The sequence below is a fragment of the Manis javanica genome, chromosome 1 (assembly GCF_040802235.1).
Source record: "Manis javanica isolate MJ-LG chromosome 1, MJ_LKY, whole genome shotgun sequence".
Classification (NCBI taxonomy): Eukaryota; Metazoa; Chordata; class Mammalia; order Pholidota; family Manidae; genus Manis; species Manis javanica.
The window spans coordinates 28231927-28247786 of NC_133156.1; the positions used below are offsets into that span (position 1 = coordinate 28231927).

Here is a 15860-nt window from a genome sequence, read left to right on the forward strand (position 1 = left end):
AGGCTCAGGCTTAATCTGCGGGGGACAAAGGCAGAGGAGGTGAGATGGGGGAGGAGATGGTGGGGGAGGAAGGGACAAGGGCTGTTGTAGGAGAAGAAGGGGAAGGGAGTGAACGGGAGGCTTCTGTGGGGGCAGCGGCTTGCAGGCTAGGAGAACTTGGGAGGGGGCGGGGAAAGGAGGAGGCGGAAAGCTTCGATATGGGGAATCTCCTTCCATTTTTTCAGGCCCTGGCAGTAGTTAAAGAGATTGGGAGTGATGTTAGGATCAAGAGTTCCCCCTGCGGGCCATTGGTTGTTAATATCTAGGGGGTATGTCAGCCAATCTTGGGAGCAATATTTACAGAGAAGTTTTGGTTTTATATCAGGCGTCAGGGAGAGGGTAGCCAGATGCTTAAGCAGGCATTCAAGAGGTGAACTTTCAGGGAGGGATGAGGAGGCTCCCATGACTAAAGGACAGAGAAGGAGACAAACAGGGGAAGATGAACAGAGATCCTTGGACTGGAAGCAGACCGCAAGGAGACAAAGGGCATCCCCGATGATCCTTGGTGGTCTGCGGAAACTCTTACACGAGTCGGAATTTCTTAGGAAGTGTGGGTCATCACCCAGACTTCCCTAAGAAGGCAGTTTGCTGGAGTCACGAGGTACCTAGCGCTAGGAGTTTTCGGCAGACAGAACAGATTTCGGCAGATGGAATAGAAGGAGGTGGGGGGGAAAAGGGAGCATTCTCATCTACAAAGGAGTCACCTCGTTTATGGCTGTTGGAGGGGGGCCTGAGGGTCTGCCGCAGCCGTGAAGGCCTGAGGCGGGGATTTATGACTGTTAGAGGAGGGGCCTGAGGGTCTGCCGCAGCCGTGAAGGCTTGAGGTGGGGATTTATGACTTTCGGAGGAGGGGCCTGAGGGTCCGCCGCAGCCGTGAAGGCTTGAGGCAGGGAGAGTTCCCTCCTTGTCCCCAAGCGTCAGGGCCTTGCTGATCGATCACGATAGCTCGGAGAAGAGTGGCCCACCCCGGGGAAATTTTGCTTAAAAAGTTTCGGCACTGATGGAAGGGACGGTGAGTGCGTTTATGACTATCGGAGGAGGGGCCTGAGGGTCCACCGCAGCCGTGAAGGCCTGAGGCAGGGAGAGTTCCCTCCTCATCCCCGAGCATCAGGGCCTTGCCGGACGATCACGGTCAATGGCACTGCGATAGCTCGGGGAAGAGTGGCCCAGTCCGGGGGAAAACTTACCTAAAGGTCAGAGAGGAGTGGTGAGTGTGATGAGCCAGCACTGGAAAAAGAGGATGAGGGCAAGCTGCTGCTGGTGTCGGGGGGAAGATGGGGCCCAGTTGGGGTGTCCTGTCTCCCGGGTTTCGGCACCAATGAAAGGAAAGGAGCGACACACAGCAGCAATTCACCAGAGAATACTGCTTTATTAGGGAAAGGTACTGGGTTATATAGGAAGGGGCATAGGGTCATTGTGGTGTTACTTCTATGGGGCTGTTGGCTGTTGGCTAGGTGCTGGGATTGGGAGGGGGGCGAGAGGTGATTGGGCTTCAGGTGGCGCCGGCGGGAACCAAGGACCCCCGAAGAGAAGCCGGAAGTTTGCCATCTTACTGGTGGGGACCCTTCACTCACTGTAATATAAATTCTAGCCGAAATAAGCAGGCAACGGGAGGCAATAAAGGGCCCGGCAATTTATTTGAGCGCAATTCCTGGGTGAGGTTCACCAGTCTGAAACACAGGCTGGGGAAGTCATGCCTAGGAGGGGAGGCGGGGAGTTTTTAAGAGAACAGGGAAGGGAGGGGGAAGTGGGCCGTGCTAGGGGTAGGTGGGGAATTTTTATTGGCTCAGGGTAGGGTGATGGACAGCCAGAGGTCTCCTCCTTCCGGATGGAGGGGGTCTGCATCCAGGGTTTGTCGGCACATCATGGGACTGGAATCCAGGAAGAGCTGTTCCTTCCTTCCCCATACGGCACAGAGCTACTTGGTGCTGTCTCTGCTCTGCCTGCATTGTCTTTGCTTTGCTCTCTCCAGTGCCTCCAGCCTTACACTCATTAAGGTCAATTTCTTAGCCATGGAGGCCCTACTCTCCCCCTCAGTCCCAACAGCATGGGGAGCACGAAGGTGCTCCAACTCAGCTCCCAATTTTTTGTTTAATGAATAGACAGGCCCAGTTCATCAATATCTTGAGGCACAGAAATGACTGATAACCTCTAACTCTAACCCAGGCTTAGGTGTTAGCCAGCTTTTCCACCATCCAGATTTCAGTGATAGTTGACTCATATGGGGAGGGTCTTCTTTTCTTTATCTGCTTTTCTTGAACTACTTTCAAAACGTGTAATTAATATGCTTATTCTTAGGAATTTTTTGATGTGTGGCCAGTTCTGATGGGAGAGGTTCCAGCCTACTCTGGTCCCAGGACTCCGGATGGAAGGGTACGTCTCTCTCTGGCCTGTTGAATATGATCTAATGTTTAATGAAATGCAAATGTAAGGTACCTGTAGACCTTGCTGGTGTTTCTTTATCACTTAGGTATTTATCTTCTCTGAGTTATGTTGTCTTCCTTAAAATTTTGATAATTCCCTCACAATTGCCAAGCCCTGTAATTTGCAAGATATTTTTAATATCTCTTTGGCCTTTCCCACTAACCTGGGTTGACCAAGGAGGAATCAATAATATTCATTCCACAGATAAGGAAAGAGCCCCAGAGAGGTCAAATAATCTGCTCAAGGACCTACCCAGCAGGAGTTAGGAGCTATGGACAATTGGAGATGTGAAAACCTTAATAGCCCATCAAGCATGTGTAAATTGGTAGCCAGAAGATCAGTTCCAGCCAATAGTTAAACTTGTTTGGCTTCATACCTTAAATTTTTTTTATTTTCTAAAATTTTGAATTGGTAGTGTAACACTTAAAAATCAAGCTATTTCCCATAAATATCTAGATTCTCAGTTGCCTTTGAAAAGGTGGAAGAACAGTCAAAACCGGATCCACAAACTCACAAAGTAAATTTGATCAGAGCTGAGCAACAGCAGCCTGCTGGGGATCTGGCCTGAGCTGTCTAGTTTGCCACAGACCCAGCCACTCCCCTTTGTAGGCACCAGGCCCCCGGCTCTTATTCGTGTTCCTATCTGGCCTCTTTCAGCACTTGGATTTGTGACCTCTGGTCTCATACCATTGCTTCATTTTAAAAGATGAGGCATAAACACATTAGAGAAGCTGACATGATGTATGTGCGATGTGAAGATGGTACAGGCTAAACAGACCAGCACTCAAATGTCTTACAAAACTCAAATGTCCTAGGATGACTGAACGACCTAGCTGAGGCCACACAGAATAAGAAAGCAGCAGAATTGTGCCCTGGATTTTTAGTCGGTATTCTTCCCATAAGACCTTTTAGCCTGTCTGATATGGTGTATCAATTTCTGACAGGCCTGGTTCCACACAGCTGACTCTAACCTTTCCCCAAATAAAGGGCTATGTGGGTGCGTGTGTGTGTTTGTGCAATAGACTTTGTTTAGTGTTAATTCAAATTGTGGTAATTCAAAATTATCATCCTTACCTGTAAGCTTCATATATGTACCAGAAAAGAGCTCAGCCTTGGAATCTACATTGTTTGCTCTGCTTTATCCAAAATAACCTTTATAACCTGTCGCTGTCCAGTCTCAAACCATTCTTTCAGCCACACAGTTTCATGACTTCTCCTGGGAAGACCGAGTCTTCAAGGATTGCACCATGTGCTGCTGACAGAAAGCTACTTGGGGACACTTTTCTCAGTACAGCTTTTTGTGTTGGCATAGTTGACATGTTACCACTGAGTTTTCCCTCCAGTTTATAAAAGAGCTGGACTTACATCGTCTGGATACTTTTAAGTTGAGGAATGGGAATAGAAATCACCATAGCTTTTTCGGACACCACCAACCTCAAATAACTTCAGTTTCCCTGGCTGCTTTAATTGTCAGCTCTGAGCTGAGCCCTGAGCTCAGAGGTCATCCCTAACTCCAGGATGGCTCTTCACCTTCAAGTACCCATTCTTTAAGACTGAAGTGAACAGGGCATTTTGTTACTGAGTGCCAGAAGGGCTGCCCATTGTCTGGCCAGTTCAAGGACTTGGGTTTTCACTGAGGTGACTAGCACACTCGTGATTCACATTTCTCTTTCCCAAGATTCTTCTTCATCTCAGATAGCAAGGGCTCAGTCCTTGCAAGAGTATAAGGCATTAGGTTGTGATGGAAGAGGCCAGAAGGCAAAGGACTTTGATTTTGGTTGGCTTAGTTAAAAAACAAAATTCATCCAAGTAAGTTTGAAGATCAACTGGCTTTATCAAGCAATTCATGAATCAGGCAGCATCCCTTCTAGCAAGGATAGAGACGCTCTGAAAGGCAACAGAAAGGAAGAGATTTTTAAAGACAGGACAAGGAAGCCAAACAGAAAAAGACTATTTAGGGCAAGGTTCTTTTCATCTGGGGACAAGGGTCTAATCAGGTAGATTCCTTGGGAGATGGAGGAAATAGGTGATGTTATCTTATCCATACTGACCAGCCAATTCCTGACTATGTTTCTGGGGGAGGTTGAAACTGAAGTAAATCAGGTATTAAGCCCCAGTTCAGTGACCTGGCCTAGTGGAAGTGACACCGTGCTGGACCTGTGTCTTTTTAACAGTTGCTAACCTGTAAGGTAAGCTTGGTCAGATAACCCCTAGGGTCCCTGATTTTCCCATAAATGTGGTGCTGTCACTGAACTCAGCTTCAAAGTTAGCTCTTGGTCTAGGACACAGCTGGTGAGGAACACACACAGGTCTGGAGCCAAGGCACAGCATGGCAAGATTGGCCAAAAGTAGATCTTTTGGAAAGAGAGTGGGGTTGGAAGCCTGAGTTCATACCCATTCCACCAGCTAGTTGTACGGCCGTGGGCAACCTCTCTAAGCCTTAACTTCCTCATCTGTAATGCCTGGTAATCAAGCTGACCTCACAGGGCCATGCGAACTACAGCGAATCACATGCTGACACACAGCAGACACTCCAGTGAGTGTGGCTACCTGGGTTGACCTCACTGTCTACCAAGCTCTTACCTGGCTTCTCTTCATTTTCTCTTCTCAACAAGTATGTGAAGGAGGTATCCTCATTATCCCTGCCTGGCAGTTGAACAGATTGAGGTTCAGAGGGGTCAAATCATTTGCACAGATTCTAACCAAGCGTGCATTTCTTCCTGTTAACTGTCATTACAATGCTTTCTCACACTCGCTTTACCATCACTCTCACATTTTATGTGCCACATTCACATTAGAGATACAGCTTTTGCCTGGATTATGACCCATTAGTCTCCCCAAACTTTGGATTCTAAATCTCCCCAGTAGCAGCTATACCTCACTTCATCTCTTTTAAAAATAATATGTTGTAGGTTATTTAAAAACTATATGTTAATTAGGCTTCATGAGGAAAAAAAAAACAAAGTAGCACTCATTTTAAAACTGGTATTTTTCCATGCATGAGGATTGGACTCTGGCTGTATTTGTGATTCTTTCAAAGATGCTTCTGTTACAGCCAGCTGCTCAAATAGAGGGTAACAAAGTGCTTTTTGATGGCTCAATTTTGACTTTCCAATGGCTGGTGAATTCCTACATGAATATGGCCGTAAAGGCAACTTGGATGACCTACAGTGTATGGAAAAAGCCCAATTTTACCTAACGTACACTGATCTTTTTGTTGCTTTCTGTGAAAGCAAATTGATTCTCCTGTGGGTTAAAAAAAAAAGTCCATTTCTAACGTTTCTAAAGGAGTTGCATGGTGTGTGTGTGTGTTTTGCGGGGTGCGGGGAGTCTTCCCACACACAACAGAGCAATTCTCAGACATCAGATGCCCCAGGTTAAGGGCTCCATACTACCAGACTGACCTCCACTCCCGACACCAGACACTGATCTCAAGCTCCAGGCAGCTCCCTGCGCTTCTGACCAATGGCTGTAGATTGGAGGTTCCCACAACCTCCCCTTATGCTTGATTAATTTGGGAGAGTGGCTCACAGAACTCAGGAAAACACCTACATGTATCAGTTCAATGAAGGATACAAGTTAACAGCCAGACGAAGTGATAATAGATTGGGCAAGTTCCCAAATTAAGGAGCTTCTATCCTTGTGGAATTTGGGGCCTGGCTCAGTTCTGTTTTCCCAAGAGCAGAAGCTTACCCCACAGAGAAGCTGGGTCCAAGAGAGAGGTGTGCTCCTGTTATGGCTTTTTGTGAGGGCTTCATTGCATAGTCATGATTGACTAATTCATTGGTCATTAGCTGATTCAGCTTCCAACCCTCACCTCCCCCAACCCCCCACCCCCTCCAAAGTCTCTCCTTAACATGACAAGACACCCATTTTACCTTTAAGGCTCTGAAGTGTTTTCTGAAACTGTGGATGAAGACCAAATACACCTGGGAAACATATATTGCTCATCTGAATGACCAAATACGTATTTCTTATGATACATTATATTGCATAAGGCAACCGCTGGATAGGGCAGCCTGTGGGGCCCAGGTTGCTGGCAGCTTGCCTGGGAGTGCAGTGAGCAGCCCAGGCCCAAGCACAGATGGCCCTGAGGCAAAGACCTGAAGAAGGTCAAGAAGGTCATAGAAGTCGGCCTTCTCTTCCTCCCAAGTGGAAACCAGCTCTATCCAGTCCCAGCAATGATGCAGCCACATTTGCTTTCCAAACTGCCTACAGGGTATACCTTCATTTTTTTTTAATGTTGTTAGCACAATTTATTTCTATATATTGAGAAGGTAATACATTGGAAAGCTCACATCATACAGAAGGGTACACCACAGAAATCCAGCCTCTCCTAAGGCAGCCACTCTTGGTCTATCTTTCCAGGAATGTCTGCGGGAATCCAGATATTCTGGATAAAAATATGTATTCCACCACCACCAACCTTGACAGTTGTGATGATCCATTTTGCATTTTACTTTTCCCACTTAACTATATTTTGGCATCATCTTCCCCTACCAGCACATATATAGCTACATCTTTCTGGAGACATGCAAATACCCACTGTATGCAGGCCACCAATTTGTTTTTCCCCAACAGACATCGGACATCACATTGTCTCCAGGTTTTTTAAAGCTCTGGCTTCAAAGCCTGGCTAAGACCCCTGAATGGGGCAAACGCTGCTTTTATTCACATTTGGGAGTACTGGTAAGATTGATCACCACATGTATGGAATTACTGGGTAAAGAATATGTGCGTTTTAACTTACGGGGGATGTGGCTCATTACCCAACTACAGTATTAGAATTATAGCTGAGAGGGACTTTAGTGATTATTGATTCCAGGTTTCAAAATTCTCCACTCGTCATTAGAACCCTAGACTTCCATAGTGGCTGCCTTGGCCAGGGGTTAGTTGGGGAGGGAAGGACAGGAAGGGGAGAGAAAGGGATCAAAGAGAGATACAGGATCTCTCTGTGCCCAACTCTGCTTCCATAGCGCAGCTCTACTTTTGTCTGCTTTGTATGATTAGATTCCGTGCTTTGGGGAAAGGGTTCTGCTGCTTAACAGCAACAGCCGGCAAACAGCACGGGTTTGCAGCTGGGGTGACCAAAGCCTCAAGAGCACACACAGTAGAACCAAAGCTGCAGTGTGAGCCTTCACTTTCCATCTGTTTCTCACTCTGTTTCATTGGGCTGTGGGGTTCCGCTAGTCTCCCCATGGATGCCTCCTATTTGAGGGAGCGCGTACCTCCTCAGGGTGGCTGATCCCATCAGAACCGGTTAGCCAGAGGGCCTCCCTCAATGGTTCGGTCCTGTGGCTGCTGTCAGTGCTGGTTGCTGAGGAGCGGAGTGTCCCCCTCAGGAGCCTAAAGAAAGTCACGATTGGCTATCAACCAGAAGGACTTCCAGGCACCCTCGGCTGGATCAGGAATTTCTCCTTGTGGAGGTTCCAAGTCAGGAGGCCTGGGTAGGGTCCAGGGATCTTCATGTAAATTTCTAGAGCAGTATTCCTCAAAGTGCCTAAACTAAAGGAAAAGTGGTTTTTTTTTGTTTTTGTTTTAAAATTTCCAATCCATTTTGGACTGATCCTTTTCAAACTGTGATAAAAATATATAACTAGAAGAACTGAAATGTACAAAGACATACAAAGTGTAAGTCTCCCCCACTCTGCTTTTTAAAGTTAATTTCAACAGACCTAACTTCAGTCAAACTGCTTTGAAAGTTTCTAAATGCTGACTCCAAGTTCTATTTTTATCTTCTTATGGAATGGTAACAAATAGTTTGCAGACGGGTACCAGTTCAAGGACCGCACTTTGAATAGGCTGTTCTGGCTGAAAGATGCAGAGAGTAAAATACTATTTGAAACTATTAACAGTAAGAGACATAGTGGAAAGAGCACTGAGCACAGGAATGAAGGACTTAGGTCTTCACTGTCAATGAGTCCTTTCCTCTCTCTGGGTCTCAGTTTTTCCATTTGTAAAATGGTTTCTCACTTGCCCGGCACAGTTGAGTGTTCAGAGGATCTAATAAGGTGAGGTGGTGGAATTTTCCCCGGCACGCCAAGGGAAAGGAGCCACCTGCCAATACCCAACCACATGTCAGGAAGTCTTGTAATTGAGTAGATCTACTTTAAGAGAATGGGAGTCTTAATGGTGCAAGGGCGAGGGAGGGATTAAAGAGGTGGGAGTGAGTTCAGAGGCATGAAACACGATCAGGAAGGCAAGACTGGAAGAGCTGGCACAGCAAAGCGGGCAGCTGAGTGGTAGGAGAGAAGGAGAAAGGGGGCTGTGGTCATGGACCTAAGCTCTTCCAGGAGTCACAGCTGGGTTGATGATGATTCTAAATGGGACGGGAGCCTCCTTTCTACCTCTTTCTCTCCCTAGACTCCAGCGACTGTCTTTCTCTCTTTCTCCTGCACTCAACTCTCAGATCCTCTTGAAATCAACATCCTATCCCTCTTTCTAGCCCCATGTCCCAGCCCAAGCCTGGCCACTGTGAGCTGGTTCCAAGGAAGAGCACAGGGGACCCCGAGCCAGCTGGGGACACGGAGCTCCGGAGGTAGCCGCGCATGTCCTTAGAGGGATACGCTGGTGCTTCTGGAACACCACGAACACAGAGTAAACAAAGAAAAAGGCCTATTGCCTGCATATATTCATGTTGAAGCTGTCTTGACTCTAAAAGTATGTTTCTCTATCTCTTTTGCCTAGGAAATCAACTTTTACAAGGTCATTGACTACATCCTACATGGCAAAGAAGACATCAAAGTAATCCCGTAAGTTTCTTCTCAAAACATGTAGTGTGGCAGACACTGTTATCCAGGTCAATAAGATAGCGTTAAAAAAACAGGATCATTGATGATCTCATTGGTTTTATTAAGAGATTCATGAATCAGGAAGGACCTCCCATAGCAAGTAGAGATGCTCGGAAGAGTTGTACAGAATGGAAGGCTTTTATAGACGGAAGGGCGGGAGAGCAGTTATCAGCCAAAGAGAAGAGGGGATTGTTTCAGACAAGGTCACTTTCCCTTAGGGGGTAGAACAGGGAATCTATGTGGATGACCTTGCTAGTGACAGGGAAATTCCAAACTGATTGGTTTAAAATTCCACTCCTGGGAGAGGTTGAAGTTACTGTTGGGTTAGGTATTAATCCTGGTTCCATGACTTGGCTTAGCAGAAGTGACCCCATGTCAGCCTTGTGTCTTTCTTTTTAACTAGACTCATTCCAAAATCAACAGTAAGCAAACCCAAGAAGGCCTCTCTCTTGGTCAGAGGCAGGGAGAGCGGTTAAGGAGGCAGTGTGGGGAGGCCGAAATGCCACACAGGCTGGGTGGGAAACAAGGCTGGATTCTGAGTCAGCTGCTATGGCTTAAAGTCCCAGGTCTGTTGCCAATAAGTGGCCTGTCTGAGCCTCAGTTTCTCATCTATGGAATGAGACCTTGGAATCTGATCAGGGTTTTTCAATTGTTTTCTGTGGAGGCACATCTGGAGCCCATGCAGGGGATAAAGCAAAGGTAAGAAGTTGGCAAAGAAGACCTCAGCTATCCAGGAAAGCTTATTCTTTAAAGTTCTCTTCTTGTGTGACCAAGGCGGATAATGAGAAGGAAAGAACTCCTGGAGGGCTAGGCCTCAACCTGTCTGGAGGTTGTGGAGGTTCAAAGGCCATTTTAAGATTCCAGTAGTGAAGAACCTTTTTAGTACAGGCTTGTACTTTTTTGGTCAGTAGAACACTCTCAAAATTTGTTATCCATCTGAATACCCTTCTCTATCAAGAGCCACACCCAAAATTCTTTCTTGAAACCGGCTCTTTCCCAACTGGATTGCTACTGTTGAGGCCAAAATTGGACTCTGGGAGAATCACACCTCTAGTCCCTTTTCCCTGGACTATACTGTCCACCTGAGGGGTTTACTCTTTGCACCCTTAACCTTGAAACAGCCGTGAGGGAAGCCACAGCTCATCTGATCCTGCTCACACGTGGCATTGTAACATCCTGTCACTCAGATAACCCAGTTCTCAGGTTTATGTTTTGCTGATAGGGGGTGAGAAATTCCTTCAAGGTCCTGAGTTTCTGGGTTGTCTTTGTTCATTCCCATTTGTATGAAGATGGATTCTTTTCTAAGCTCATCTCTTTCTTTGTTTGTTTCTCTTACTTTATAAGACATATACTCTTCTGTGTTCTAACTCCTTTTCTAAAGGTACAAGTTCACTACCCTCATTATCTGTGTCATCACGGGTCACAGTGTGCCCCGTTGTTTCTTCACCGCTGCCACCATCACACCCTCATCAGCCTCTGCTGATACTCGCTCTGCTCCTTTCCACTCAGCCCCTGAACTATGCCGCATCTTTCAGGTTCTCTGTCAGGCACCACATTGGTTCTGATAACGATTTTTTTATCAGGCAAGAGAGGTGAGGCGGTACTATGGTAGCAAAACCTCAAGACTTTAGTAGTATAAGCAGTAAGTATTCATTTATCACCCCACTATGTGTAAATGCTGATTGGAGGGTGTGGTTGAAGTACAGTGTGTAGATTGCTGTCAAGCGAGACATGGCTGATACAGCAGCCACCAGTTTGAACCTTGAAAGGCTGACTAACCTTGCGAGAGGCAAGCGAGAATATGATAAAACACACATTGGCTCTTAAATATCCATCTGGCAGACTTCACTTCTGTTCACATTTCCCTGGCCAAAGTTAGTTATATGGGCACACCTAACTTCAAGTGGACAAAAAATGCAACCCTATCATGTGCTCAAGAGTGAGAGTCAGAATATTTGCAAACATCCCAGTAGCCACCAAAGTGTGTGCAATCTAGACGAAGAGAGGGAAAACTGAATAGCAAATAAATGCTTCATCAAACCAACAGAGGGCAAAATAAAAATTTTAAAGGGCATAGAGCAGGTGGGAAAAATAAAAAGTATATATTTGGAAGATATTTAAATCCAAATATATCAATAATTACTTTAAACATAAATCAACTAAATGTTCCAGTTAAATGACAAAGATTGCCAGGCTGCATAACAAAGAAATCTATCCCATTTCATTGATTCTGAGATGCACAGCTCTGTACTTTTGGACATTGCTGAAATACAATCAATGACACAGTACAGTTGCTGTCAGCCAGATGACAGCCGTGATACAGCTCTGACTGCCTATGCATGAACTTGGTCACAGATTGTTGTGACTTCAGCTGCATTGGGCAGTGTAGGCTGTACCCACTTTGAATTTAACTGCCATATTAAGTAATTTAAAGAAATTATGCTCTGATGAAGCATTAAAACAGAAAGTTGTCTTGAATGGCACAAGAAGGAAAAAGGCATGAAATATGATAAAAATCTGTATCTAAATTGTAAGAGCCCTGTTGATATTAATAAAGTAATAATTACAAGTTCAAAAGCATTGCATTCCAGATTAATTGGCAGCATTTTATTTTTCTCAGTTGCATATGAAAAATAGTTTGTCAAGGAACTAATGTTTGCCTGGATATGCAGAAATATCGTGTATCCTGTTTATAAAAGATCTATCTAAAGAATAAGAATACAGAGAGGTTGGCAATAAAAGTTTGAAAAAATATATACCATGCAAATGCTAATCAAAACAAAACAGACATAATTATATTAATATCAAATAAAAAGAGACATTATATCAAAGAGCATTAACAAGAGTTAAAGATGGTCACTTCTTAATGATAAAGGGGTCAATTCACCTTGATATTGCAGGTAATATTGCAATTCTAGATTGGCATACACTTAATAACATGATCTCAAGAAAACAACAGCGAAAGCTGACAGAAATATAAGAAACAGACAAATCCATGTCTGATAATTGATAGGAAGAACAGACTAAAACAAATAAACAGAAAACAGAATATTGGAATAACACAATTAACAAACTTAATCTAATGGATATATATATATATATAAAGAAGATAGGTACTCCATTTCCCAAACTATAGAACACTAAGTCTTTTCAAGCATACATGTGGTATTAACAATAATTGGTGATATAATGGCCCATAAAGCAAACTTCAATACCTTTCAAAAGATTGAAGTCATACAGAGAATGTCCTCTGGTCACACAATGAAAATATGCTAGAAATCCATAACAAAAAGCTAATTAGGAAAATCCTCATATGCAATTAGGAAACCAGGAAATACTCTTCAGAAAAAAAAGGAATACACTTCCAGTAAAGCATGAATGAAGGACTCAATCAATGGAGATCAGGAAATATCCTGAACTGAAAAATAATAAAGATATTGCATATCAAAATATATGTGATGTGGTGAAATCATGCTGAGGGTGAATTTTATAATCTTGAATATGCATATTAGAAATGAGTAACAGTTGAAAAAGTAATGAACTATATACCCACTTGTATCAGTCACAGCCCCAACAGATAATAGGTATCGCATTCAAAAACGGACAATTCAAGGAGGGTTTATTTACAAAGGGACAAATTACAGAGGTGTGGGTGGAGTGGAGGAAACCACAAGACAATGTGCTAGCAGTGATGTTGTGACCACTCCTGAGCCCAAAGGGAGATTTCTAGATCTTGGAAGAAGAAAGGGTCTTGTAGAGAAGGCCCTCTTGAGAGAAGCACTCCCCTTCAGTCAAGGGATGGAGTGAGCCCAAAGAGACCTTGCCAGGGGGTACCCAGGGAAATAAACAATCTGGCCTCACTGTGTCCTTCCTCTAGGCTTTTGCCAGGTCTCTCCATTGGGCCAAACTCGACCGGAAGCTAGAAGGCCAGGAGCTGTGTGGATGCGGTCTGCAGACCGGCCTCCTGACACAGGCAGCGGCAGGTGGGAGGGTGGAGCTGGAGGAGCAGGCTGAAGCTATCCACTGCAGCATCTCAGGAAGTTAACACAGCAGAAAGAGAAGCCCAAAGAAAATTAAGAAGATAAGCCCAGAAATTATGAAAGAGAAGAAGATAAACAATGAACAAATGTGAGCAACTGGTTCCTTGAACAGATTGATAAAATTGACAAGTTTCTGGCAAGACTGAGCAAGACACATAGGAAGAAAACCAAATGAGTTGTATCAGGAGCGAAAAGGAGGGATAACTACAGTAACACAGACATCAAGACAAGAATAAGAGGATTATGAAAGAAACATTTTAAATCCATATGAAATGGGCAACTTTCTAGAAAAATAAAAACTGCTAAATACAAATCAAGAGGGATTAGAACACCATAATAGACTTATAGAAAAAATAAAAATAACAAGCTTTCCACAAAGACACTCCAGACCCAGATGCCTTCAGGGGTGAGTTCTGCTAAATATTTAAGGAAGAACAATGCAATTCTCATACCAAATATCCAAGACAACAGAAAAAGAAGTGGCTAATATAAACTTGTTACCAAAACCCCTACAACATCTGTAGAAAAAGGAAAATTCAGACCAAGCTCACTTGTCAACACAGATGCAAATACCCTAAATAAAATCTCAGCAAATAACTAAAGAGGATTATACATCATGACCCAGCTGGGTTTATTCCAGGAATACAGAGTTGGTTTAACGTTAGGAAAATCAATCGATACAATTTGTAACATTAAGAGAAATATGACATCATTATCTCTATAGAAGAGAGCTTTCTAAATTTTCTAAAGAGAAATTTGTCTAAATGTCTGAAAATACTAAATATTGAAGAGACACGGAGCAAAGGAAATTCTAATATACTGCTGGTGAGACTGTAAATTATAGAACAACTTTAGAAAACAAATTTCAAAAACTTTAGAAAACTCAGTATGCCTTATCTGTGGTTGAAAGTAAAGTTGAAGATATACACATCTTATGACCCAGCATTTCTACTCCCAGGTATAGAGCATATAGAACTGAGAGCATGTACATACTAGGCTTTTCAGAGCACCATATTAGCCCCAAATAGAAAGGGATTGTCTACCAGAAGCCAAATGGATAAACTGTGTTCCGGTCCTGGGAGGGAAAACTGTAAGTCAATAAAATGAATGAATTACAATAACATGAAAAAAAAGCCAAATGAAATAGTATGTACTGTATGATTCTATTCAGATGGAGTTGTAAAACAGGCACAATTGAACTGAAAAGCATACGTAGGTGGTAAACCTCTCAGAAAAGCAGGAATGTAACTTATCCTAATGTCGGAACTATGCTTACCTTTTGGGGTAGGAAGAAAACTGCCATTGGGAGGTACAGATCAGGGGCTTCCAAAGTACCAAGGTTGTTCTTGATGGAGATGTTCTGTCATGGATGTTAACCTTTGAATGATTGATGAAGAGTTTAATGCACTGTTCTGTGGTACATTTTTTTCTCACAATAAAAAAGTTAAAGATAATAATACCAAAAATTGTAATGTTGTTGTGAAGGATGAATAAACATGTAAAGCACCCGGCTTAGTGCTTGGTACATGCTAGGAGCTCACCGCAGATGAGTCTTACCACTCTATATAGTATTAAGCTAACCATAGAGGTCACCCCTGCCTCTTTCCCCAGGCACACACACTGTAAGGGGAGGAAATGCTGGCTATCTCTGTTTGCTCAACACCAGTAACAGCCTGTTGAAGGAATGTTGTCTCTTCTCTTGGGTAGTCAAACTCAGTATGCAATCAATAAAGTGCTGTATTTTTCACTATTTTCTCTGTGTCTAAATTTGAACATTAAGATGCTTAGCCAAGATTTGGGGCTTGCTCATGTATGTCAATGTAACCAGGGACTGGGAGCCACCAGAGATTAGAGGGAGGGCAAAGACCCGGATTCAAGTTTTTAGTCTAATGGTCCTGATATCTAACGTTACCATTCATCTTTGGCTTTTGCAGAAATCCACCTCCTGACCACTGGGCTTTAGCAAGTGGTCTCCCCACGTATGTCGCCCAAAATGGCCTGGTAAGTAGTACAGTTTTAAAGAGGGAGAGTTTTGAATTAGGTGGAAAAGAGTGGAAAAAATGATGGGAAGCATGGATCTCAAAGCCTGATTCTCTCATTTCTCAATTCACTTGACAGTTGGTCCAAGGGAATGAACAGAGAATTGACATTTGAGGAAATGTGAAACACACAGAGAAATAACCCTTAGATGAAGGACTAAAGATATTTATGCATATGTTAAGGTCAAAGTCATGGCTGGCTGGCCTTCCAGGATCACCACAGACCAAGTCCCAACCTCTCATACCAGAGACTTAGTTGCCATTCCCAACCCCTCATCCCTGCCGTATTTCCAGCCATACTATGTACAGCAGAGCTCAAATGCCTCACATCCCTCTCATTTGGTGTCAAAGGTGAAGTGAGCATCCATTGACCAAGAGAGAAGGGTCTTGTCTGTTACCTGCACATCATTCCTGTGTTTGGACTATACAGGCCATCCCTACATCTCTCCCCAGGCACACACTACACAACGATCCTCATGTTGCAGGGTGTTTATTTACTGAGCATGTTCTATGTGCCAGGCACTGTG

The 15860-nt window shown here is 44.0% G+C and overlaps 1 protein-coding gene across 2 annotated transcripts in view; it reads left to right on the forward strand.

Annotated features, from left to right (window-relative positions):
• The window catches only part of PDE6A (phosphodiesterase 6A), a 69128-nt gene that overhangs the window by 19128 nt on the left and 34140 nt on the right, over positions 1-15860 (forward strand). For both annotated transcript variants that reach the window (XM_073230781.1, XM_073230776.1), the window contains 3 exons: positions 2338-2412; positions 9151-9215; positions 15229-15295. In XM_073230781.1, coding sequence (XP_073086882.1) covers positions 2338-2412; positions 9151-9215; positions 15229-15295 — 207 coding nt within the window. The remainder of the gene's footprint in view (positions 1-2337; positions 2413-9150; positions 9216-15228; positions 15296-15860) is intronic.